The 27,512-nt window shown below is 39.9% G+C and overlaps 1 protein-coding gene across 1 annotated transcript; it reads right to left on the bottom strand.

Moving 5' to 3' along the window:
• Positions 1-809: 809 nt before the first annotated feature.
• On the bottom strand, positions 810-26,715 carry TNFSF4 (TNF superfamily member 4). The gene is made up of 3 exons (XM_020970501.2): positions 26,488-26,715; positions 4,318-4,360; positions 810-1,715 (listed from the first exon to the last, which is right to left on the bottom strand). Exons 1-3 carry the CDS (start codon positions 26,629-26,631, stop codon positions 1,360-1,362), a joined length of 543 nt encoding a protein of 180 aa, XP_020826160.1. The 5' UTR covers positions 26,632-26,715; the 3' UTR covers positions 810-1,359.
• Positions 26,716-27,512: the final 797 nt, after the last annotated feature.

Raw genomic sequence — 27,512 nt, 5'->3', positions numbered from 1 at the left:
TGAACAACTCAAAGCTAAATAAATAAGGTTTGGCCGCTTCAAGTTAACTGGGCACATGTCAGTTGTATTAAATAAATTCCCCATTACATGGGGAATGAAATCAGCTAAGCACTCATGTCTCTGCTTCTTCCTGTTACCAACTGTGCGTTGCCCGTGAGATCAGTGAACGTCTTATGGTTTTCCAGAAAGAGAGGTGTGTCCTTCCTCATGTATGATTTGCATTAGTTTCCTATGGCACCAAGATGCCTTTGTTAATATGTCCATATTATTCCTGAAATGGAGTCCTGGCAGTGACAAAGGGTTGGGGAGAAAAGGTAGCTGGACATAGAGATAAAATTATGTCCACATGTACCTGGTACAGTTGTTGTTGTTCAGTTATTTTTCAGTCGTGTCCAACTCTTCATGACCCCATTTGGGGTTTTCTTGGCAAAGATACTGGAGTGGTTTGCCATTTCTTTCTCCAGCTCATTTTACAGATGAGGAAAATGACCCAAACAGGGTTAAGTAATTTGTCCAGGGTCACACAGCTAGTGTCTGTGGCCAGATTTGAACTCAGGAAGATGTCTTCCTGTCTCCAGGGCTGGCATTTTATCCACTGCACCACCTGGCTGCCCCACCTGGTACAGAACAGGTACTTAATAAATACCAGTTGAATGACTACATGTGGGAAGAAGGGTACATGTATGTTGTTCTTCTTTCATATTATAGGTTATCTGTTTCTCTTCCCAAAATAACTGCTCCATTTCCTGTCATCTTGAACCACTACCACCACCCACTTCACCCCATCCCACCCCACCCCACCCTGAACAGACAGTTTTTACAAGTTTATCCACTTCAGAAAACTCTCTTTCTATTGCTTCCTTTGCAGTACTATGAATGTGTTTCACAGCATCACAGCAAGAGCCATATTTCTGGGACAGGTCTCTATCCACACACAAACTATGAAGGAAAATAAATGATGAGGATGTGTGTAGAAAAAAGGAGGGGGACAAGGAGCCAACGGAAAAATAGTGTTCCTTATATGACCATCCTTATCAAACCCTGATGGTTTCCCACAATTTATTTTTTCCCATTTAAGCCAAACCACCAATCCTCCCACCATTTAAATGGCACACAGAATGCCACCAAATTGCCCAGAAATGGTAGCTTTGGCTTCTGAATAGTCCATAGGGATAATTAGTACTTCAAGTAAATTTCTACTATATCCCTGAGAAAAACTTGAGCATCCAGTCATGGCCCAAGATGTGTGCTTGGTTGGAGCTATGGCTCCTCCAGATCCATGGTAGAAACAGTTTTTCTGCCCAATCCCAGTTGGTTTTTGGTGGTGATGGTAGACTTGGGTCACTTCACCTCAATTCTTCATTTGCCACAGAAGTTATCATTAGTCAGTTGAATGAGGCTTATTTCACCTTGACTGAACGCTAAGTCTGTTGAGGACACTTTTTGGGATACCACTCTCTGATAGATCAAGTCTTCAAATCTTAGGTAGACCACAGCAACAGAGTTGATATATTGGTAGGAGGAAAAGTTTGAGAATAAGTAAAAACGTTGATTATTCCGATAATGAAAGTCAATGTTGGGAGTTCGGGAGAAGTAGCCCTTCAGCCTTAACAGGTAAAAACCATCGCATCTGATCTTGAGGGAGTTGTTTTGCACTTTGATGGATCCAAATTCACCAGAAGATTGTAAGGTAAAACCATTCTTTTCATCATAATCTGGGAAGAATGAAGGCAAGAGGATGTTCAAGGTTATAAAAACAAAAAAATCCTGCTCACTTTAGAGTATTATCTGCTTCTCATTATAAATCATAGAATCTGGATTTAAAGCTGGATAAAACCTTAGAGGTCACCTAACTCAAACTTCTCATTCTACAAATGAGGAAACTGAAGCCCAGAGAAGTTAGAAATGACTTGCCCGAGGTCACAAAATCAGGAAATAGCCAAGTTGGGATCACACCTGAAAGGTATCTGAGTTATGATTTGAACCCAAGTCTGTCCTGAATCCAAGTCCATCACTCTAAGTACTAAACACTGCTGTTTGATGTGGGAATATTGTCTCCTGTGTCTTGAGAATAATGATGCCAGCTACAAAAATTAGCCTCGGCCTGAGTGCCCAAAATGGAAAGAAGGCAATGGCTTCCATGGACTCTTTCCAGACTAGCTTCTTTTTGTTTGTTTGTTTGTTGTTGAGATCTTTTTTTTAGGAAATTGATCTACTGCAGGCTGATGTTTATATTGCCATGAAGAGATGGCAACCATATTGATCAGGACAAGTTTGAATTTAGCAAGCCAAATTCCATTTTGGATTTGGAGGGAAGAAATGCCAATTTTCTTTTCTTTTGTGTGCTCCTAAGGTAAGACCCAGGGGGATGAATACATCTACTTGTACGCATGCATGTGTATGTATGGGTATCTATGCACATATACGCAGTTGAGCATCAGTATTTTAATAAAAAGAACTATGAATTCTTTAATAAGAAGACTTAATTTAACTTAATAAAAAGAGCATGCCTTCTACCAAAACATCACAAATCTTTGAATTCTTTAGAAAATATTATTTGGGTCACTACAACCAAACAATAATTCCCTGGGTAAGCCGATCCTCTGGTCTTTAGCCTCCTCAAACATAATTGGACTAGTCTTCCAATAATAGATATAGAATTCATCACCATGCATGTGCTCAAAACTCTTCCACCTAGGGAAGGCTCCCCATTCTGTCTCCTCTGATATAGACTTGAAGGAACCACAGTGACCTGCACACCATGCCACAATGAGACTTTAGTCTTATATACATATAGAAATATAGAAATATGTGTGCATTGTTATTGCTTACTATACTAGTTTTGCAGATAAGTATATCAATACAAATGTGATGCATATACGCGTGTGTATGTATACACACAAATGCATATGTATACATATATAATATTCTAGTGTTATTTTAAACTTACGTGGAAAAGAATTTTTTATTATTTTTCTATTTAAAAATAAATGTGCACACATATATGTAGGCATGTTGTTATTATTGTTTAGTTGTTTCACCCAACTCTCCATGACCCCATTTGGAGTTTTCTTGGCAAAGATACTGGAGTACTTTGTCATTTCCTTCTCCAGCTCATTTTACAGATAAGAAACTGAGGTGAATAGAGTTAAGTGACTTACTCAGGGTCACGCAACTAGTAAATGTCTGAGGTCAGGTTTGAATTTATGAAGATGAGTTTTGCTGATTCCAGGACCAGCCCTCTATCCATTGTATCACCTAGCTGCCCATATATACATATATGTTTTTAAATGAACTCACAATATATTCAAAGGCAATGTGATAAAGGAAGCACAAAGGATCGGCCTTGAAATTAAGAACACCTGGATCTCCCTAAGCCCTACCTCTTAACACATAAAGGCCACATATCTATTAGCAAATCATTTGATCTCTCAGTATCCTAGGCAGCCCAGATTCTTAACCTGGGATCTGTGAACTTTTTAACACTTTGATAAATGAATTTTAATGGAATTGTTTTCTAATCTTATGTATTCTATTTTACACATTGAAAAACATTATTCTGAGAAGGGGTCCATAGGCTTCATCAGACTGCCCAAAGCGTCCAAGACACTAAAAGGGGTAAGAACTCTTGTCCTTAAACAGTACCAAACTGCATCTGTGGGAATGGTTTCCACATTAAAGTCATTCACACCATTGAAATCACAAGTCCTGACCCATCTGAGAAAGCCTCCACTGACTACATAATGCAGAGCACTGAGAGTAAGCAGCTTTCCACCTGGTGCTACAGTCCTGCAAACTATAGAGGCCACGGAAGACCCAAACACTATCCTGAGTGGCTGGCAAAGGAGTGGAGGAGGTGTTGGCACCAGCTCAGTAATTCTGGCCATGTTCTGAGCCGAGTCTAGGGTCAGGGGCCAAGACAAGTTGGGGCAGAGGTGTGTGGGGGAGGCAGTGTCTGCCCTACCTCTCTGGACAAAATTAGCTCTTTCTCCTTCCTTGCAGGGCCAGAAGAGCTGTACAGGGCAAATAACAGGGCAGAGAGTGCCTCTGGGACTCATTATATTGGAATTCCACCATCCCAACAGCTAAATTTCTGCCACACCTGGTATCTGAGGCACACCCCAAACTGAACACCCTGTTCCAGTTACTATATAAATTTGCTCCCACTATCTGAAATGAAAGAAGTAAACGGTAGCCATGATCATCCTTTTCACTGTGCTCTAACTTCTATGTTGGAAGAAATTAAGAAATAAAAAAAATTGAAAATCCATATTCCATTTATAACTTTGGGATTCTTTAATCTTGGGCAATACTTACCCATAAGATGTACTTTGACGCTGTCATTCTTTGACTTTGGAGGCTAAAAGAAAGGGACATTTTTAGAAAAAACAAATGCCAATAAAATCCACAAGTCACATTTTGATAAAGAGGTGGAAAATCAATCAAATAATCAATCAAAAAACATCTATTGGTCAGGGACTGTGCTAGATATTGGGATGACAAAGATGAAATAAAAACAGTCTTTATCTTCAAAGAATTTATATGGCAACAGGAAGTCTAAAGAGATATCATGAAAAAGAACAAGACAGAGTGGTCTGTCAATCAGTAAATGAGCATTTATTAAGTACTTTCTTTGAGCAAGGCACCATGCTAAATTCTGGCAATACAAAGACAATAGAAAATATTCCCCTCTTCAAGAAGCTTACATTTTAATGGAGGCAGCAATATGTAAATATCATTCTATGTATTTGTTGTTAATGTTGTTCACTCATTTAAGTCCAAGGTTTAAATGCCCCACAGAAGACTTTATATTCACTCCCAGAAGCACACTGAGCACGAGAGAGAGGCAAGAATGACATGGTTAAGACCTACCCTTTATCAAAATCACTTTGGCCTCCAAGTGGAGAATGGATTAGTGGGAGGAGAAAATTGAAGCAGGGTGACCAGCTAGTAGGTTATTGCAACAGTCCAGATGAGAGATTATAAAAGCCTGAACTAAAACTATGGATATGTGAGAGGAGAGGATGGGATTGGGTTGGCTCTCTACAACAGGGATACCATGATGGTGATGGCAAAAAAAAAAAAAAGGAGGAGGTTTTACAATGAATTAGTTATGTGGGATGAATATGACTGAGGAGTCCAGGATGACCCAGGATGCAAGCCTGGGTCATTAGTAGGATGTCAGTAGCCTCAATAGTCACAGTGAATATAGAAAGCTTGGGAGGAAAGATAAGCTGTCTTAGAAATATTGAATTTGAGATTCCTGATTTGAGATTGAATTTGAGACATCCAGTTCAAAACAAGACTTATGTCAACCCTGGTCCCTTGGAGCCCAGGTTTATTGGATGGGTATCCTTCATCGTAACTAGTGACATTTGTATAGCTCTTTGAAGTTTGCGAAACACTTTACTTAGATTTTGTAAACTGACCATCACAAAGACCCTGGGAAGCATGTACTGCAGTTTTTACTATCCTTATTTTACAGAAGAAGAAACTGAGGCTCAAAGAGATTTAGTGCCTTGTCCAGGATCATGCACAGAGTAAGTGGTATCAGAGGTAGCATTTTAAGCAACATCTTCCTAACTTCAAATCTAATCCTCTACTATATCTCTTGAGGACTCAGAGATGAGAAGGACCTTAGCGATTATCTCATCCAAAACTCTCATTTTACGAAGACTTGCCCAAGGTCACACAGGTAGTAACAGAACCAGAACTCAAGTCCACATTCTCTGACTCCAAATCCAGGCCATTTTCCACAACAGCCTATAGAGTCCAGCTTTAGACCAGTCCATTTCTGGCTCCCCAGTTGTGCCTTATATCCTTCTTACTATATTTATTAGGAGGTAAGGCTATTCTGTTTTTCCTCATAAGGCTCCCAAATTTTTATTATCAGTTCCACCAATCACTGTGTCATTGTCTTTTGGCATGCCCCTTTCCCTCTGGTAGTTATCACAATGTGACAGAAAGAAAGAGGCATGGTGGTATAGTAAATAGAGGGCTTGTATTCCATTCTAGAAGACCCAAGGATTGCTAACTGTGATCCTGAGTAAGCCATTTAACCTCTATGTGACTCAGACAGTGTATTAGGATGTATCTACTATCATCACAGATTGGAGGAGAGAGTTCCTTCTCTCTCCTACCACTCCCACTACCACTACTGCCAAAAGCACATATTCCCAAGTATTCCTCTATTTGGATTTTTTAAAAATCATTCCTATTTTTAAAAATAAATCTATCAGGCCTTAAGAACTCATAGGCTGCTGCCAGGTCATCATGATATCAGTGGCTACTCTTGACTTCCAGATGGTACAAGGATCCTTAAGCAACAGTATTAAAGTTCCAGTTTGCAACCTATGAATATTTACCATTATATATGAGTGGGGAATATGGTCTTTTAGGGACCAGAAAGGGCAACTATGTGACTGCTGACCATTGACAAACTAGAGGATGTTAGGAAGTCATGTCAACCTCTTAAAATATATTATAATAAACTCTTACTATTTAGTTCAGAGAAAGCCCTCAGTGAACTGTGATGTGATATCAGGGAAGATGGCCTTGACTTCCTCCATGTAATACCTCAAGACTCTCAAAATAGCTGAGATCATTGGGCTAATAGTAACCTGAGCCCAAAGGTATAGGATAATTTTGATCCTATTGAGAAGTAAAATACCACAGTGGCTTGGGTGCTGGACTTCCAGGTACCAGATGCTAAAACTGAATAATTGTGTGACCAAGGGGGAAAAAATAATTTAATCTCTCAAAGCCTCAGCTTCCTCATCTGCAAGATAGGGTTAAAAATACCTATAATGCCTGCAATGCACAAGTAAGACAATAGGTGCAGAGTTCTGCAAAATTTAAAGTGCTCAATAAAAGTTATTATTATTAGGAAAAGTTGAAGGAATTTGGGACTTTTTAGCCTAGTACATAGTACAAATATTTAAAAGTTTGTCATGTAAAAGTGAGATTGGACTTATTATGTATATCCCCAGAGAGCAGAAGACCAATGAGTAGAAGTGATGGGGGGAGGAGGAGAGATGAGGTTTATTATATTTCAGCTTCACATCAAAAAGAATTATGATGCCTAAAGCTAGTCGACAATAGTATGGACTGACTTGAAGGGTAGCTAGGTCCAAATCACTAGAAATGTTTAAGAGGAGGCCAGATGACCATTTGTTCAGGTAATGTGATGAAAAGAGCCCTGAACATAGAGATAAAAGACCTGGGTTCTAGTGTCAGCTCTGTCACTTACTAGCCATATGGCTATGGACCAGTCTACTTATATCATTTACCTAAATGGGCAAATTGTTGTTGGGAAAAGACCTCATCCTTATGCCAATGAAATCACAGGTCCAGTCTCTCTCCCTGTATCACAATGAATGATATGAATGAAATCTATTAAGACTTACAGGAACATGTGCATTAAAATTGCACAGGATGAGAACGTGACAGAGGTGTCACAATCTGTTTTGGGGAAGGGAGTAACTACATTGATGAAATCACTGATCCATCAGTGTTTCATTGTAGAGATTTTGGTGTCCAATAGGAGATTAGATTATACAACCCTTACAGTCTCTTTGAGCTCCTCCACACCGTGATTGTATGAATCACACAATTTGTATGTGCTATTCAGACACTCCTAGCACGTTAGCCTTTCTTTTATTTGCTACCTGACAAAAACTTAGTCCTTGGCAACTGAGAAAGTACTCAACCATTAGAAGGAAATGGGAGGAGGGAAGGGAAGGAGGCCAAGACAGTAGGAGAGTGCTGAGCTAGCAATGGAGCTTGTCATTTCTGCCAAGCCCTTTCATATGGTTGATTTTGGCATGGGGAGAGAGATTTGTTTTCATAACCTAGAGAGTGAGCTCCAGGAAGCTAAGTCCCTGCCTCCACCCCACAGTAACTGAAGGCTTCTGCAACATGAGATTTCAGCAAGGGAATACCCAAAGAGAAATCTCTCACTCCTTTATAAAGTGGGAACACAGGCTCCATCGAGCTCCAATCAAAACAGGACAGAAATATAGTGACTAATTCTAATCCTTTCCTAGGAGTTAACCTCAAGACCCCTATCATAGGCCACACTGCCTAGCCCTGGGCACATGGAAATACTACTTAATGTGGATAGAACTATAACCATCTCCCCTAGTTTGTCTTCCTTCCTCACCTGGAAAAATGGACCCAGTATTTCCGACTTCAAAATAAAGCAAATTAGGAAGTTTTTCTCATCTTTCCAAGCTTTTAAAAAAATGAGTTTCAGAAAGACAAATGTCTGGATCTTTAGAAAAGGGAAGAGATTGTCACTTGCATACTAAAGGGACACGAGCTTAAATTTTGTTCACTGGCAACATCCTCAAATTTATAATTAAAGGGACATTTTACAAACAGCTAGAGAAGGAAGCATACATAGTGAGTATGACTTCATCAAGAACAGGCCACCCAGGGCCAATCTCATTTTCTTTTTTTATTTTTTATGAAGTTACTAGACTGTCTCTCAGAATAATGCTAAAGACAATCATCTAGCTAGATTCAGGCAAAGCATTTGGCAAAATTTCTCACGATGTTTTTTGTTGGAAAAGGAGAGACTCGGCATAGACGGTAGTAAGGTAGATTTTTAATTTGAATGAGAGGCCTATGCCTCTAGGAGTGGCCTGTGCTGTTTGCCATTTTTTTCAATCATTTGTGTTCAAGCATGAGATGACATAAAGTTGGGATCAGAAGCTAATACATTGAATGACAAGGTTAAGATCCCCAAGATCTTAACAGACTATGGAGCATTGGACTAGAGCTAAAATTAAATTCAACAGGGATGAATGGTGACTTTTGCTCTTTGGATAAAAAAAAGAAATTAAGTTCAGAAGTATAAGATATAAGGGGAGGTATGACTAGACAGGAGTCTTCATGAAAAAAAAAAAGATCTGGGGATTTTAATGTACTTCAAGCTAAATGATTGAACACTGTGATATGGAACCAAAGTAGCTAATGTGATCTTAGATCTCACTGAGAAGGATAGTGCTCAAAATGAGTGTTCAGAATAGCCTTACTGCCCCCCACCCTGGTCAGACCGTACCTAGAATGGTGCTCATTCTGGGCACCACAGTTAGGAAGGATGTGGATAATCTGGACAGCATCCAGAAGTCGAGTGTTGAAGGATCTTGGAGGAACTATGAAGGTGGGACACAAGTGGCTTCCTATTACCTCCATTCAAAGCCCTTCATAACCCAGTCCCCTCCTACCTTTACAGTATTCTTACACTTTACACCCTGATATGTACTCTTTGATCCAGTGATGTTGGCCTCCGCAAACAAGACATGCCTGGAATGGTCCCCCTCATCCACTCTGCCTACCGACCTCCGTGATTTCCTTTAATTCCCAACGAAAATCCCACATTCTCCAACCCTTCTTAATTCCAGTGCCTTCTCTCTTTTAATTATCTCCTTCTTATTCTGTACATAGTGTGCTTTGTATGTATTTGTTTGCAGGTTGTGTCCCCCACTGAGGGCAAGGGCTATCTTTTGACTCTTTTTGAATCCCCAGCACTTAGCACAATTCCTGGCACATAATAGGTACTAACTAAATGTTGATCGATCGATTGATTGATTGGCAGTATAGTTACTCTCCAGTGTGTGTGGGATAATGACATTAAAGGGGAATTCACCTACTCTGCTTGACCACGGGAGGCAGAACTAGGAGTAATTCATAAAAGATGTGGATATTTGGATTCAATGTCTGAGTCAATGGAATGGAATGCCTTGGAAGGCAGGAACTTTTCTTTCAAATGAGTCCATCAATCAAAGGCTAAAGTACGACTCGCTGAGAAGATACAAACAGTTCTTGCTTGTCTATGAATTAAACTGAATAGTTTCTGAAGTCATTTTCAAGTCTGAGATTCTGATATTCTGTGTGTGTGTGTGTGTGTGTGTGTGTGTGTGTGTGTGTGTGTGTGTGTGTGTGTGTGTAGCAGGTAAGTGGGAAGAAAGTTGTTCACATTCAGCCTATTCCCTAAGCATAGGTCAGCTCCATAAAGGTGAAGATTCTATTGCCCTTCATGAATATCCTGCCCCATGTAAGATGTCAGCTACTTGGCTGTAAATAGTACAGTGGAAGACTTGGATCTGGGCTATTAACCCAGCTGAGTCACAGACTAGTTTTATGACCTCAGGAGATCTATGCCTTAGTTTCCTCATGGAGGGGGTCTCAATTTCTGATATGTTTTCTCGCTTTAAGATTCAGTATTCATCAGTATATTCATGGCTCCTGATCATTTCTGAAAAATGAGAAAAACCGCTTTCCCCCAAATCATTTCATGCTGCAAACATAATTACAAACAGAATTACAAACTGTGTGATTTGGGGTGAATTGGTTGATCACACTAAGTCCCGTTGTTGTTGTTGTTGAGTCATGTTGGACTCTTTGTGACCCCAACCTGTGACACACAAAGGCTTTGTGCCCTTGGGCAAATCCCTTAACTTCTCAGGGCCCCCAGGCAATTCTCAGGGGCCAGAGCTGCAGAGAAGATGCCTACCTGCAGTAGGGGAAGCTTCTTAAACTAACAGGAGCCAAGATTTATTTAGAAACATACACACACATACACATGGACACACATAATACATGTATGTGTATGTGTGCATGTGTAAGTTTGTATATGTGTATATGTGTACATGTATGGGCACGTGTACGTGTGTGTATGCATACGTGCATGTGTGCGCATTTACCATATCGTGTGTACATGTGTGTTTATATAATATATGTATTATGGGCATGCATTCTATACCTAGATATGTGTACATATATGTATAAAGAATCATACACATATGTCTATACATATACACAGGTATATAAATAGAATCGCATACATATATAGGTATGTATACATATATTTGTGTGATTCTACATATACAATATGTTTGTATGTATATTATATAAATATGCGGTATATATGTATTTGACTTAGTTACTAAGGTTTTTAGGGAATTTTTTTTCATGGAATGTGAACTGGTTAAAAGATAATAAACAATGTTAAAAATAAATAGGGATTCCCTAGGATGGAGAAAAGTTGATACTTCCCCGTGGAATCTAACATTTTTATAAATGATTCCAAGATAAAGTGATATGGTCAACCTCTACTTTTTCCAGTGGTGCTAACCATTTCCAGGAAACAAAATAACAGGCTGGTGAAAATAAAAATGTTTCAAGCGCTCCCAGGGCTATGTGAATGTATAGGTACAAAATCAACAGGTAAGTTTGAATACGCACAAGCATAGGATAAAGATGCAATTTTAAGCTTTAGCTTAAGATTTTGGGGGCACCCTTTATATTGGAAAATAACCAACTCTATCTTAAATATAAAAATCAAATTAAAAAAATACACATTTCTTCCACTCTGCTACCCCTTCTCGTCCCTTTTACTGCCAATCATCTCCATGCAGGTGCTTCCACTCTCTACCTCCACTTATTAACCACTTGTAACCTAGTTTCTCCACTCTTGTGAAATTGCTTTGTAACATCACCAGAGACGTAACATAATATCTGATCAAACAACCTTTTCTCAGTCTTCATATGTGACTGCAAAGGTCAGCCATGGAGGCAGCTGAAGGAATAATCCAATGGAGGGCTCAAAATCCCCATTGGAATCCATGCAATGTTGTGAAATCTAGGAAGGCCCCCAACACATTGGGTGGACCCCCTGTAGTGGATTCATGTTAGGACAAGGGTAAGAGCTGAAAAGGATGAGAGGGTGAATGGATTGAATTCTGCTCTGTTGCAGAGTACTCACATCTAGGACATCACATAGCAAGTGATGCAGACCACAATAGTTTGTATCACGCTACTCACCATCCACTGTGGCACCTCAAAACTCTGCTCATTCAGGGTTCTAATTATTAGATTGTTGTAGATTATTAGGGTTCTAGTTATTAGATTGTTATTCCTGTTATGGAGTTAAAATAGACTATTCTGTAACTTCTACCAACTACTTTGTTCTTTCCTTCAAGACCTATCAAAACAAATCTAGTCCTTCTACATGACAGAGCCTTGAGCACTTGAAGAGTTTTCATTCTTTGCTTATCTCCTCATTAGCTGTCTTTATTCCCCAGGCGTCTTCTCTTCAGCAATCACGCCACCCTGAGTAGAAACCATAATGTAGAAGACAACCCTTTCATCCCTGGAATACCTCTTCCCCTGCCCACTATGTCCCCACTGTCCTGATTGATAGAAGCCACTACATCGAGGCCAGGCCCCAGTCATGCTTCATTTCAAGCCCTTCCCATCTTATCAACAGCTGCCATGCTGCCACATTGGCACACACCTAGCTCCTCTCTCCGCCAAATTCCGGTTCTAGAACCCTAATCAGATCAGCCGTCACTTCTCTGGGGAAAGGTGTGTCAATTTGTTCCCTTTTGACTCCACTCACCCACCAGTAAACTTTGCAAACCAAAGTGTCCCTTCTGGTTACCGCTCCCTCACATATGTGGTCACCCCCTATAACACAGTAAGCTCCCCGGGGCAGGGATTGTCATTGCTTTTGTACTTATGTCCCATGTACTTAGCATAGTAATTAGCCAACAGGGCACTTAATAAGTGCTTTTCTATCCATTCATCCAGTCATTCCTATTGTCTTCCTTATCCAAACGAAACATCTCCACTTCTTCCCATTGATTTATATATGCAGTGTTCTGCAATTTTTTAAGTCATGCTTCTTACCATTTATTGATGATGCTTTATACGGTCTATATCCTTCGTAAAATGTGCAGCTCAGAATTAGAGTCAGTACGCTAGGGGCAGCTAGGTGGAATAGTAGATGTCAGGAAGACTCATCTTCCTGAGTCCAAATCTGGCCTCATATACTTTACTAGCTGTGTGACTCTGGGCAAGTCACTTAACCCTGTTTGCCTCAGTTGCCTTATCTATAAAATGAGTTGGAGGAGGAAGTGGCAAACCGTTCCAGTGTCTTTGCCAAGAAAATCCCAAAGGGGGTCACAAAGAGTCAGATAGAACTGAACATTCTCTCAGCCTAGAAATAACCACAATCATGGGAACCCAGAATAGCTTTAGCTTTTTGAGCTGCCGTGTCACATTTTGATAGATAATGAGTGTCCAGTCTTATCTCTCATTACAGCCCTAAGTGCATTTATCCAACATTTTGTGCCAGCTGTGTGCACTACACTATGTTAGGTCCTAGACAAAAAAAAAAAAGTCCCCGCCCTTTCTTAGCTTTTAAAAAGCTTGACATCAAGCTGGAATCCATTCTCTAAAAACATCCTAACCTTCCTTGCTGCCAAGCCTTAGCACATACTTCTGCCTAAAATCCCTTCTCCTCCATCTCTACCTATAGAAATCCTACCTCTCCTTCAAAGTCTAAGGGAAATGTTATTTCTTCCATGAAGCTTTCCCTGATCTCCATAGCTAAAAATGATCTCCCCCTCCTATTAACTCTCATAGCACTTTGTGCCTCATATGTGGAATTTATTGTGTACTATTCTCTATATGTTATGTGTGCATCTTCTTAACTCTTACCCTGAGGGCAGGAAATGTTTCTTATATCTCTCTCACTCTGTACTGTGTTTTGCACCAAGTCACCCAGGTAGTAAGTGTTCAACAAGTGGTTTTTGGATGAATGAAGAAATTAAATCTAGAAAATGACCATTGCTGACTATTCCATGAACCTCCTAGCTCCAGAATTTTCTGATTCTAAGAAATAGATCCAATGTATAGGTCCAATGTGCGTGCGTGCGTGTGTGTGTGTGTGTGTGTGTGTGTGCGTGCGTACAATATAAATAGGTACAATATATATTGATCCAATATATATTGCTGTGGTGAACAAAATGCTAAATGTATTCAGTTAGGATATTGGGAGGATACAACATATTTGTAAATAAAAACTTTCATTTTAATCAGTCAACAGCCATAGAGTATCTGTTCCATGGATACCCATCTCTACTCAATTCTGGCCACTGCAATCTCAACAACATTTATGGTAACTGGAAGAGGTCCAAAGCAACCAACTAAAAGAAGTAAATGGATATGTGGCCTTCTAGGTATTGAGAGACTAAAATAGCGAGGAGTCTTCAGATTGGGAAAAACAAAAACTCAGAGGGAATGAAAATAACATTAACATAACTGAAAATGATATGGATAAGAAAAACACAAGCTTCCTCTCTCAAATCTCAGCATATAATTCAACGTGATAAGTATTTATTAAGTGCCTGTCATATGCAAGGTATTGTTCAAGGTGCTAGGGTTATGAGCAAAAAAAAAAAGGAAAACTGCCGCTGCCCTCAAAGGGCTGACATTCTACGGAGGACACAGCAACTAGAACATACCTCTTGAGCCTTGAATGAAGTACTATTTGAAAGCTCAAAAGCACGGTTATGGCAACACAACTCTTCACATGGCAACAGATTTACCTACTGAAGGATGGTCTGGACTGGATTTGAAAAGTTTAAAGAAATATGTAGATGTAATCATGGATGGCAAATTTATAAAGTGTTTCTAAGGTTTAGGAAAGGAATTTTGAGGTATATTCTTAACCTTTGAGTTTTAAATTACAAAAGACAATTGCTACACTCTCCCCTGTTGCCTTAGTGATAGTATGAGAAACAAAGCACTGATCTGTGAAAACCATATCTTATGCTACAACTGAGGTTCTCTTCCTCCCCACAAACCTTCACCACTGAATGAAGGCAAGAGTAGGGTGAAAGGGACACTCTTCCCCAGGGGCCCAAGATTCATCATCTACTGCTGAACTATCAATTATCTTATTAACTAATATGCTGAATTAGAATTTTGCACAATTCCTCCAAATTCTCAGAAATATGTCCAAATGCCCAGAAAGTGTCCCCTTTATCCTGTCCCACAGAACCATCAAAGTCCTCCTTTCTCAATCTCATTTATATCAGCCCATGTTGTCAGATTTAATGGGTAGACATTGCTTAGATGCTCAAGTGAAAAACCAATGGATCACCTCGCCAGGTCCTCTGAGGCCAATTAATCATGACTAAGGCAAAGAGCTTAGAGACAGTGTCATTCATGAGTGAAGTGTGTGGAGAGGAATAATGCATATATCTGACCATGTCATTTCATCTGCTCAATAATCTTCAGTGACTCCCTATCGCCTTTGAATCAAATTTCATCCTCCCTTGTCTAGTACTGGTATCACCCTGAGGCAGCTGCTGGGCACCATAGCGCATAGAGTGCTGGGCTTGGGGTCAGAAAGACATGAATTCAAATCTGACCTCAGACACTGATGAGATGTGTGACCCTGGACAAGTCACTTAACTGTCCCACTCCTCACTCCTGGAGCTGTTGTGAAGATTGCATGAGATAATTTTTGTAAAGCTCTTAGAATGGTACCTGGCACACAGTTGGTACTTAATAAATGTTTGTTTCCTTCTTTCCTTCCTTCTTTCCCATGGTTAAATGAATAGAGTGCTAGACCTGTGGTCAAAAAGATCTGGTTTTGATTCCTGCTTCAGACACTTATTAACCTTGTGCCCCTTGGCAAATCATTTAACCACTGTGGTCCTCAGTTTCCATCTGTAAAATGAAGAGATTGGACTTCTTGACCTCTAAGTTCCCTTCAGGCTCTAAATCTGTGATCCTTCTCCCATATTCTTCTACTCCATGCTCTTTACATTTTATCCCCAAAAGTACTGTTCTTTGCCCATTGAACAGGCCTCTGCCTTTTCCTGCTTTCTTACCTCTTCTCATGCTATTTGTTCCCTCCACCTGAAATGTCCTTCCCTCTTCTTCTTTGCCCATTGAATCCCTCTCCATCCTTTGAGACCATCCTCTACAAATCCTTCTCTTACCTTCCCACCAGTAGTGATTTTCCCCCGCCAAAGCACTTTGCTCTAAGCATAGAATATTTGGCAATTATATAGGAGGTCCCAAAAGTCTTAGTGAAGTTTAAGCTATTAAAACTTAAAACTGCACAAAGACTTTTAGGACATCCTGTAGGATATGATGCATCCAAGTTACCAGTGTTTTATCTTATCTCCTTCCTAGATTATACATTACACGAGAATCAGGAAATTGCACCAAGAGTTTATATCTCTACCAACACGGAGCAGAGTGCTCTGTGCACAGTTGTCCCTTAATAGATGTTTATTGAATGGACGTAAATGAATGACAGTCTAGGAACACTGGATTTGGAGTCAAAAAATGTAGGTTTCTGGGCTCTGCTGGCTGCCCCTCTCTGTGACTTAGGGCAGGTCATGTTACTTCTCTAGGCCTGTGTCTTTGTCTATAAAATGAGGGGATTGAACTAGTTGACCCTTAATGTACCTTCTTGCTCTAAATCTATAGTCGTATGATCTTGAATTATCAGCATATGAAAGAAAAGTGGGGGACCCATCCACAAAATGACTTTTGGTGTAAGGTTCAAAGTGACTAGTCAAGAATATCAGTGTTAGCTTTTTTATCCTCATCACCGAGGCTTTCCTACTAGCTTACAGGTCCTGTTCAGTATCTCTGATGTCTTCACTCTTTAATCCATCCTTCAAATTGTCTCTCTCTGCAGTAGAATAAAAGCTCCTCAAGGGCAGGGAACCTTTTACTCTTGTCTTTATATCCCTGGTGCCTACCAAAGTAAATGCTTGTTGGTTAACTGATTCCTAAAGCATAATCCCTCTAAAAATCTTCACTGGCCTCCCATTGCCCACCAAAGAAAATATAAATTCCTTATCCTGCTTTTAATAATCCTCCCCAAGCTGACTTCAACCTACATTTCCTTTATGTCATAGTAATCCCTTTCAAATACTCTACTTTCCAGCCAACACAGAGTCCTCATCATATCTTGTCATTCTGCCTTTTCCTGTCTCTGTGTCTTTGCTCATGCCTGTCCATAATCATATGATTATGTAATTATAATAATCTTCCCCCTATCTCTTCCCATTGAAATCTCTCCTTTCCTTCAAGGACCAATTCAGATATCATTATGAAGCCTTTCCTGATTCATCATCAACCTCTTCCCATGCACACATCCCAGTCAAAAGTGATCTCTCTTCAAATATCTAACATTTTGTCTGAACTTCTCCTTTAAACTTGTAAATTTCAGCTTTATTTTATAATTGTTTGTAATAGTCTTTATACATCTCCCATCTATAGACTGTAAGCTTCTTGAGGGCAGAGTCTATATCATTCCATTTTTATATAACCAGAGTCTAGCCTGGTGTACTACACACAGCAAGCATTTGATAATGTTCATTGAAAAATAATCAATCATAATTCCAGAGGACTAAGGACAAAGAACATTACCCTTGTGACAGAGAGATGATGCACTGATATGAAGAGTCTGAAATTCATTTTTGGATGTGGCCAACATAGGAATTTGTTATGTTTAACTGTACTCACACCATACAAAGATTTTGTATTTCTCATTTTCTTTTTTCTTTCTTTTCCTTTATTTTCAGTGGTATAAGGGGAAGGTATAAGGAAGAGAAAATAAATGTTCAATACTTGAAAATATATACTTATACATACAAATGAATAAAAGTTTGTTGAATTGAGAATCAAAGCCTCGAAGAAGGTAAATAGCTTTCTACAGAGCTGCTTAGTTACAGAAGCATCTATGTATTTTTTGACTGAAGTAATGTCAATCTGCAAAATATATCTGTTTAAAGCCACTTTGTACATGTGATTTTTGCATAAGGAAACTGTCAATTAATGTTGTTTAAGCTTCTGTCTTTGATCACTTCATCTAGATTTGTGTGAAACTGATTTAAATCTGTTAGATTCTCTCCTCCTTTCATTCAGTTATAATAATACCTAACATTTACATTGAACTTTCAGATTTAATATCCACTTTACATTCATTATTTTCTTTGATCCTGACAAAAACCCTGTGAGTTTGATGCTACAGATTATTATCCCCAATTCACAGACTAGGAGACTAAGACTCAGAGAGGTTAACTTTGGTAAAGATCTTCTGTCTAGTAAGTGGCAGAGGTAAGGCTTGAAACCAGATTCTCAAGTCCTGAGACCAGTGTCCTTTCACTAAACCACAGTGCAGTGCACTATGATTGTAATCTCCCTGAGGGCAGGGACTATTTCATCTTTGTATCCTCAGTACCTAGTATAGTGCCTGGCATATAGGAGGTGCTTAATAAAAGTCTGTTTATTGATTGATTAATGATAAGTCTGTCTTTGCAGAGGTAATTGTGGAGATTGATAGTGATATTTTATTTTTCCTATTAAAATAGTTGATAAAGCTTTAAACCACAGTAAGACTTTCGGGAGACAATAAATACATATGCACATAGAAATTGTTTGAGAAGTAAGCAAATATTGTAAAAATGCAAAAGACTACTATTAACAGGAGTCCAGTTTCCTAAATAATTAAAAATTGGCTTTTTATAGCTTTTCAAAGTTTGCAAAGTTCTTTACATCCATTGTCTTGCTTGAGCCTCTTTATCACCCTACAATGCAAGTACTCTCACCTGTGGCCCCAAGAAGCTATAGCAAATGCATTGACCACACCCCAGGAAAACTGTCTCAGCAGAGAGCATGGACGGGCCTCAAACCTGTGTGTGTGAGTTAGATAGATGCCTACCCCCAGCATGTGAAGACTTTCCCCAGCACAGTAGGCAGAGGAGAACAATCTGCTCCAACCTCCATGAGGGTGGCTGAAGCAGGCAGGGTGGAGCACTTAGAACGTGGTCAGGCATGGAAGATGACAAGGTCATCATCCACTGCATCCTGGGTCATCACCAGTCTTCCTGACTTGTTTACTACCACTGGCCTTGGATGACTCAGGAAGAGAAAGTGAGGCAGATGACTGTGCAACTCTGCCTCACTTAAGGCAAGTCGAGACATCACCTGTGATATCACTGGTCATCTTGGGGGGGGGGGAGAACGAACAACAACAATGCAAATACTATGGGCATTATTGTCCCCATTTTACAGGTGAAGAAATTGAGGCTCGGAGAGATTAAGTGATAAAGATAACAAGTAGTCAGAGACAGGAAATGAACCCAGGCTTTACTGATTTCAAATCTAGCATACTATCTAGGCATTACTCCACGCCTCTCTCTGGGAAGCAGCCAACTTCAGAGCCAGCAATGAGGGTGTATCCTGATGCAAGTCATTGGTTTCTCCGTGCCAGGCTTCCTCATCCACATTATAATGGTACTTGTCCCCTACCCAATTGTCAGGGAGGCTAAAAGGGTAAGCGAAGCATTGTGCTCCCTTTATCTAACACTAATAAAGGATATAAAAACCTTTTATTCAATCAAGCAGCTAGGTGGTTCAGTTGAAAAAGCATTGGTCCTAGAGTCAGAAAGACTTGAGTTCACATCTGGCCTCTGACACTAGCTATATAACCCAGGCAAATCATTTCACTTCTGCCTCAGTTTACTCAGCTGTAAAATGGAGATAATAATAATACCTACCTTTCAGAATTATTGTGAGAATCAAATAAGATAATATTCACAAAGGCCTTAGCACAGTGCCTGGCACAAATAGATAAAGGTTTACATTTAAGGATTATCTATCTAGGTGTTTACAAGTATCTTTCCATGCAAATTGACTCCAGAGATCTTTTTTTTTTTTTGGCTTGGACTTGTGGCTCATTGGTACAGGAAACTCCCAGTAAGGGGATTCCCTCTATCAATAAATGGATAAATTCAAAACATTTATTAAGAGCTTTCTGTGCACAGAGCACTCAAGGACACCCATTCACTGGTGAATTTTGAATGGAACCCTTCCCAGAGAGCCAATCTTGGCTACATAGCATGTTGGACTTGAATTCAGTAAGAACTGGGTTCAGATCCTGCCCTTGATTATTTGCTCCCTGTATTATCTTGGGCAAGCCACTAGGAATACAATACAAAAGCCAGATTATCCCTATTCTCAAGAAGACCACTTTCTAACAGGGGAGACAACACTTAGAGGAGGCTGCAGCTGCAAAGCAGTTGGAAAGTTCCCAAGTCCTTTGGGTATTACTACCAAAAAGCAGGTGGTAATGCATTTCTCTAACAGCTAGCTAGCATTGAAATACCACTTTGAGGTTTACCAATAGCACAAAGAACTTTACAAACATCTTATCTGATCCTCACAACGGTCTTGGGAAATAGTATTACTTATCAATTAGTAGTATTAGCTATTAGTATCCTCATTTTACAGATGGAGAAACTGAGACTGAAGGATTAAGTGCCTTGACTGGGGTCACACGGTAAGGATGAGGCACTATTTGAATGCAAGTCCTTGTCTCAAGTTCAACTGCTCCACCTAGTGGCCTACAATGTCACATCCATTAATAAAAAAAACTTATCAAGTCTTTGATGTTGACCATAATTTGATAGTACCAGGCATTGTGGTGGCAGGAACTTTCTGTTCTGGGTCTTTCGTAGCTGTGGCTGCTAAGGAGGTGAGGGCTGTGGCACACAGAGAGGAAGTTTCTGGGTAGCAATCTCCACAAGGCAACCCTTTGTGGAGCTATGACAGTGGACGTAGAATACTGTCTGTTCAGTGGGTTCTTGAGTTCAGGCTCCTGGGCTGCGTCCATCAGAGCTAGATGGGATGTGTTGGTCAAGGTGATGGCAGGGCTTGACTTGTCTCTCCCTCAACGCAACACTTGCTCTGTACTTTCTCATCTCAGAGAGCTGCCTGGGGCACTGAGTGGCTAAGCAATTTGCCCAGGGTTGGATACAGTCAGTAGGTGTCAGAAACAAGACTTGCATGGAAGACTTCCTGACCCTAAGGCTAGCTCTTTATCCTTTAAGCCAAGCTCTGTCTCAGCAAAGCCTTTAAAAAAAAAATGAATAACTCAGGGCAGCTAGGTAGTGCAGTGGTCTTGGAGTCAGGAGGACCTGAGTTTCAAAGCCAGCCTCAGACACTTGATACTTACCAGCTGCATGACTCTGGGCAAGTCACTTAACCCAAATTGCCTCACAAAAAAAAAAAACCACTCATTTAACTGTATTTGAGAAAAAGAGTGAAAAAAAGATGCAAAAATCCCAAATGGCAGTCACATTCAGAATATTTCTCATACTGTAAAAGAAGCTACTTAACCCTCTGCCTTCTTTTAATGCTTTCTCCATAAATAGTTTAATTTTCTGTCCAATTTGGCAATTTGTCATTTAAGAATTAACTGTAATGTGCCAAGAATAGGCTGGGGAAGTTCTGTTTCATGTGGTTAAGTGAGGCTTTCCATCCCTTCACCTGGTTTTAATGTCTCCAGCTCTCAATAAATACAGCCAAAGAACACATGTAGCCTGTCACAAATGCAGCCAAAGGACCACGCATGTAGCCTGCCTCCCTTATCACCTTCACAGAGACTGTTTCATTCTTCCTCTTGTCTCTCATGTGGCCAGACTCTTAGGTAGAGGAAAGAGTCTATTAGCCTTAGGGCTATTTCAGCACGGGAGTCTGGAGTCAGAACCCCTGGTAACACAGAGACAGGGGTTCTAATCCCCACAAAACTCTAGCTATAGGATTTGAACAGGCCCCTCTTTTTCCATATAAAGTGAAGGTGTACTATGATCTCAAGACCCTTCTTCATGTTAGTGTTTCATGATGCTAGCTGTTGGGTCTTCAATTTATAGAGAAGTCATAGCCTATGAGGAAAAGGCTGATTTTTGACCTGCTTCCTAAGGTGAGGGATGTGGTTTAGCACTTTAAAAAAAAAAAACTACAAGATAGTTTGCCAGAGGGAAGATTGATTTAGCACGTACAAGAATTCAGAGGTTTTGTAGGAAGGTTCAGCATTTGGGAACAAACAAGCGTTGACTATCATTACATCTAGTTAAGGTCTTGCATGAGCCAGATCTTAGACTAACATAGTCTTTGAAATCAGTCCAGAGAGCCTTGATTCTATTTCCTATTACTGCCATGATTTTCCCTTATTATAGAGGAAAAGTCATTTCCTTCAACAAACATTCATTTAATGTCACCTATGTGCAGAACACAATGTTAAGCCCTAGGGGAAGACACAAACTATAAATTAGACGTGATCCCTGCCTTATCTCAGACAGCTTTTCTTCTAACAGAGAGATAACACAGAAGCACAGAGACTGTTAAGAGACTTAATAATACTCCTAATACTACTTCAAGGTTTACGAAGAGCTTTCTTCTCAACAGGCTTACGAGACAGGTAGCATAAGCAGTGCCATCTCCATTTTATAGATGAATTTCACAAAATATTACATGATAAATGCTCATCAAAGTTTCAAAACCAAGCATTTCAAGGGCTCCTCTTTTTTTCCACAGGTCAAACAGGGATAACTAGCACTTGCTCCCATCAATCCTTTTCTTCTTTTGGAGGCAAAGGGTTAAATGACTACTAACAGCTAGTAAGTGTTTGAGCCGAATTTGAATTCAGGTCCTTCTTACTTCAGGGCTGGTGCACTATCTACTGCATCAGCTAACTGCCCCTGCCCCATCACTCACAAGAGATTGCTCTAGGTCAATATTCTCACATTAATGAGTTCTCCTTTCTCTTCCTTCCTTTTCTTTCCCAAGTAGTAAAGCATGTCTATAATGGAAGTGATGAAAGTAGTCTGAATTTTACAGAGGAAAAGTTCTCCTCTATGCACAGAGAATTGCTAAGTATACAAGACAGATCAACCCTTACCAAACATTTTTTCTCATTAACAAGTAGTATGGGGTCTTAGAAAAGAGCTATGGATCTTCAGCCCAAAGAGGCAGATTCAAAACATGCCTCCAGCAATTATTAGCTAAGACAAATCACTTCATCACTTCAGCCTCAGTTTCCTCATCTGTAAAACTGCAAAAAAAAAAAAAGCCTTACACTACTTATAGCTCAGGTCTGTTATAAGGAGAGTGCTTTATAAATCTTAAATTGCCATCAAAATGGATACTGTAAAAGGTATGTGGAGAGCTGAAGCCAGAGGGTAAAGAAGAGGTATGGACTTCACTCCATCAGACTCTTTGTTCCCTTCTATCTCTTTCTCCTCTATCTATTCAGCACAGCCTACTGAGAATGGACTGGGAGGCAGGCACTCCCTGAATCTGAAAGGATGTGGAGGGAGATGGAGGTGAGAATGAGATAATTGTTAGAAGGTAGCACTCTCAGAACCTGGACTAGAAAACCAACTCTATTTGGGTCCTGCCCATATTCCTGGAAAGAAGCTTTTTCTGGCACCAACATGCTTAATTATAGAAAGAAATAAACCATTTCCCAAGGGACACTAATTGACACTCCCCTTAAATTCTGAAAAAATAGATTTTCCTAAGCACTTTAATCTCAAAAAGTAGTTTCCTAATTGAGGGTTACCATGAGATGGAGCTTAATATAGCAAGTGGTATTAAAATACCATCTAAAAGAAGTTAAGAAAATCTTATAACAGTAGTGCCCTCTGGTGCCACACTAGGTTAACTCATGGTCTGAATTTGCTATCCTGAAAGTCTTTGGTCTATAATATAGGCAGTGACTTGCCTAGGGACACAGATAGTAAGAGGCAGAGCTGGGATTCTAACATAGAAATTATTCACGTTTGAAGTTACTCCTTTTGCATTTTTTTTTACAAAGTTGCCATATTCTGCTATACTCCTTACAAGAACTAGGAAGGAAGTAAAGAAGGAAGGAAGGAAAGAAAGGAAGGAGGAAAAGGAAGGAAGAAAGGAAAAGAAGGAAGGAAAGGAGGAAAGAAAGAAAGGAAGGATGAAAAGGAAGGAAGGAAGGAAAAGAAGGAAAGAAAGGAAGAGAAGGAAGGAGGGATGCTTTAAACACTTAGTGGCTGTATGAACCTGAATGAGTCACTTGACCTCACTGGGACTCAGTTTCCTCATCTGTATTCTAATACTACTCACCTGACTGGGTTGCTATGAAGATCAAACAATGGAAAGCACTTTGTAAACCAGAAAGTGATCTATAAAAGTAAACTAGAATCACAATTCTCCAGTGCTAAAGCAGCCTCCCCATTGAACAACGTAAATTAAAACCTCAATGTATCACCAATGTTTATGAGACTAGACAAATTTTAATGGCACCCTGGACATATGGCTGTCATCTTATTTAGTAATCCAGCCTGAAATAATGTTCAGGTGTTAATTCATTCCGTACTATTACTGAAGAGGTAAGATTATATGTCTAAGGCTTGTACTAATAGAACCAGAGAAATCATGAGTAGGAGAAGGGAGTCTTCCAGCTAGAGGACCCAGGGAGGATCCCCAAAGTAGCAATGCCCCCAAATGCCACAGTATGGTCACAGCCCTGCACAGAGCTGATATTCTCTTCCTAAAGGGCGAGATTGGCCCTGGAGCAGACTGTCTCTCTGGGCCCAACTCCCTCTCCTTTCTGCATCATAGATCACATCTCTATGGCACTGTGTAGCTTACAAAACATTTTTCTCACAACAACCCTTTGGAGTAGGTAGGTATTGCTATTGTCATTATTATTCTTATAAGGACCTAGGAATTTAGGGACCAATTGTCCCTAAAGGCAAGGATTGTTCACTTTTGTTTTTATATTCCCAACATTTAGCACAGTATCTGGCACATGCATAGTAGGAATATAATAAACGTTTATTGCTTGATCAATTTGTTCCTAATAACCATTCTTTCCCTCACTAACTTTAGCATCTGCCTGGTCATTGATATGTTTGGTTATAGCCAGTTGCTCGGGCCACCATTCATACTGCAACCACTGTTTCCCACCTCCACTCTGGGACATAACCTCGATGTAACATGACAGAAAGACATAGAATCAACTATCTGTTGGCTGTCTTACATAACCCCACTAGAGTAAGGAAGCATGTGTCCTTGTGGTTATTTGATGAAGTGTTGCCAACTTACAGAGTATGGTGAAAATAATGTGCTATTTTTGGTTGTTCTGTTTATTTTCTTCTCAAAAGAGCTGAATGGTGGTGTATGCCATGACTATCTCCCATAGATTCCTTCCTATTCACTGCCCTTCCCCTCTCCCACTCTTCTCTACTCTCAAGTTTACCTAAATGAATCCATGCAAATGTAGCTAGGAGGAAGGAGATCTAGAAATGTAAAACTTCTGGACCCTCTAGCTCTCCTCCTATAATTGCAGAACCCAAACATCTTTTTGTGGTCCAGAAGAAACCACACTTTCCCCGAAGTCCCCACTGCTCTTGTACCTCCATTTCCTGTGGGTAGAGGCAAGCCCAGGCATACTCTGGAGCTGTACCCCCAACTACCACCATCTTCATCTCATTCTGTCACAGTTTGGTTGGCCTGGCTTTGAGTTATACCTCAGGAATGGAGTTGCCTCCATTTTTTGGTCTTGTGCCAAGAAGAAGCTCGGAAGTGCCCAATAATCTAGACAAAAAGTAATCCAGGGAAAGCAGAAGCTAGTCAAAATTAGCCGTTGATCTGAATTGATATATTTTACTTGGCTGAGCCCACAGGAGTTCCCTGGTTCTAAGAACGGTGTTCCCTAGGAAGGGAGAAAGGGGCACCATGGAAGCTAGGAGACAGAGGAGAGGACACTGGCACCCTAGGAAAGAGCAAGCAAACATAAGAGAGGGAATAATATAAGTTCTTTATCAGAGAATAAGGAAGGGAAAGAAGAGGAGCTTGAGGAGAAGAAGGAGAAGGAAAAGGAGGAGAAAGAAAAGGAGGAGGAGGGGAAGGAAGAGGAGGAAGAAGGAGGAAGAGGAGAAGGAAGAAGAAGAAGAAAAGAAAAGGAGGAATAAGTAGAAAAGAAAGGAGGAAAAAGAAAAGAAGAGGAGGAAGAAGAGAAGAAGAAGAAGAAGAAGAAGAAGAAGAAGAAGAGAGAGAAGAGAGAGAGAGAAGGAGGAGAGAGGAGGAGGAGGAGGAGGAGGAGAAGAAGAAGAAGAAGAAGAAGAAGAAGAAGAAGAAGAAGAAGAAGAAGAAGAAGAAGAAGAAGAAGAAGAAGAAGAAGAAGAAAGATGTATACCTGCTGCCCATTCATTCTGCATCACATACTGGGCAAAGTGCAGTAGAGAATAGCAATTGAGGTTTTCTATTTAATGCTGGTGAAGGTGTGCTTTCGTTGGGATTATTTGTTTAAAAACTTTAGGATAAATATGTATATGTACATACACAAAAACACTAGTAATTATGCAATTGTAGCAGACCAAAAGGATTTTGGATTGGGACCTTCTTGATTTTTCTATTTACGCCTTGCACTTTCTGTGGCGGAGGGGAATTACATCAGTGATTGTATGCCTTCTAAGGTTTTTGTTGTTCTTGTTAATATTCTTATCAGACATGTTACTAAAAAAGTAAAAACCCAAATACACAGAGTGTTTTATAGCACTACAACTGAAAGTATGGCAGAAAAAAAAAAAACAAGGACAAAGAAAGCTAAAGAAACCCATATATAGGCTAGACACATTCTAGGCACTCCATGGCTTCTGAAAACCACTCCCTATCATAACAACCACCAAAGGAAGGAAGGAGAAAAAAGTAAATAGGCTGAGATTCAATTTTTAGGAAGAAAAATGTTCAACCTTGGCCACTGGATTGTTTTCAGATATCCTTTTGTCAGCTGAGCTTTGCAAGATAAAAGAGAAGAAAAAGGTAAGTAAGAAGAGGTCTTACCTGAGAAGCCCCCAAAATGTAGATCAAGCATACAAACAATCCTATGCACTGAATCACAGAAGACACCAACAGTAACTTATTAACAATGGTCCTCTGCCTTGGCAAGTTCCCAGGTCTCTCCTGAAGTGGTTGATCCCTTTCCATCTTCCAAATCCAGCCAATGGAAGATTAAAGGATGAAGAGGAAGCCTGAATCAATGGATGCTGACCTCTTCCAAGGTGAAGAAAAAAAAAGATCAAGTAAACTAGCCAGTAGATAGTCTCAGAATTGAAGTTAAAGAAAATGAGTGATTAGAGGGGCAGCCTCTCAGTTTTATATGCTACAGCTCTTGCAGGCAGGCGGGGAACTTCTTTGTGACTAATCTGAATTTCCCCTTTACTTACTTTCTTTTTTTTTCCCCTCTGGGCTTACAGAGAGGTTGTTTTTGTGGCATTCCAGTTTAGAGTTGAATAGCCCGAAATGACAGAGTCATAAAAGTATGCTATTTTCTTTATTTCTCATTACCCATACTTTGATGATGGGTCTTTTGAAGAAGATCATTGTCACTCATAGATACAGGCACTAGTATTTAGTTGTCCCCTCTAGAAGCAAGGCACATGTTAGCCATTTTCAGTGGTCTCTTATTTTAATCAGGATTTTGGGATAGGGAGGAAAGGGTTCGCAACCAAGCATCATTCCCAATGTCTTTGGTATAAAAACTACAGCCTTGCACCAGCAAGAATGGAAGTGAAGAAGGTAGATGAGGTAGAGTGGTTTACATTTCAGTCGAGTTGAATGAATAATAAAGGGAGATAAGTTATTCATAGACCTAGGTCTTCGAAGAAGGTTTAGTAAAGGAAAATCCTGTGGAAAGAAACTGAGATGTTTTTTGCCTCTCTTCCTTTTCCTTACTCTTACACTTCTTCCGCTATCAGTACCGATTAAATGAATGGACCAATGCAATCCCTTCATGGTAAGTTATTTTCCCAAAGGAAATAGTGTAGCAACTAGAATTCAAATTTTGAAAATCTGGGCATTCTACCTAC

Source organism: Phascolarctos cinereus, unplaced genomic scaffold, assembly GCF_003287225.1.
Source record: "Phascolarctos cinereus isolate Bilbo 61053 unplaced genomic scaffold, phaCin_HiC Scaffold_5;HRSCAF=322, whole genome shotgun sequence".
NCBI lineage: Eukaryota > Metazoa > Chordata > Mammalia > Diprotodontia > Phascolarctidae > Phascolarctos > Phascolarctos cinereus.
The sequence above is the reverse complement of the archived record's forward strand: the minus strand, read 5'-3'. Positions and strand labels throughout refer to the sequence as shown.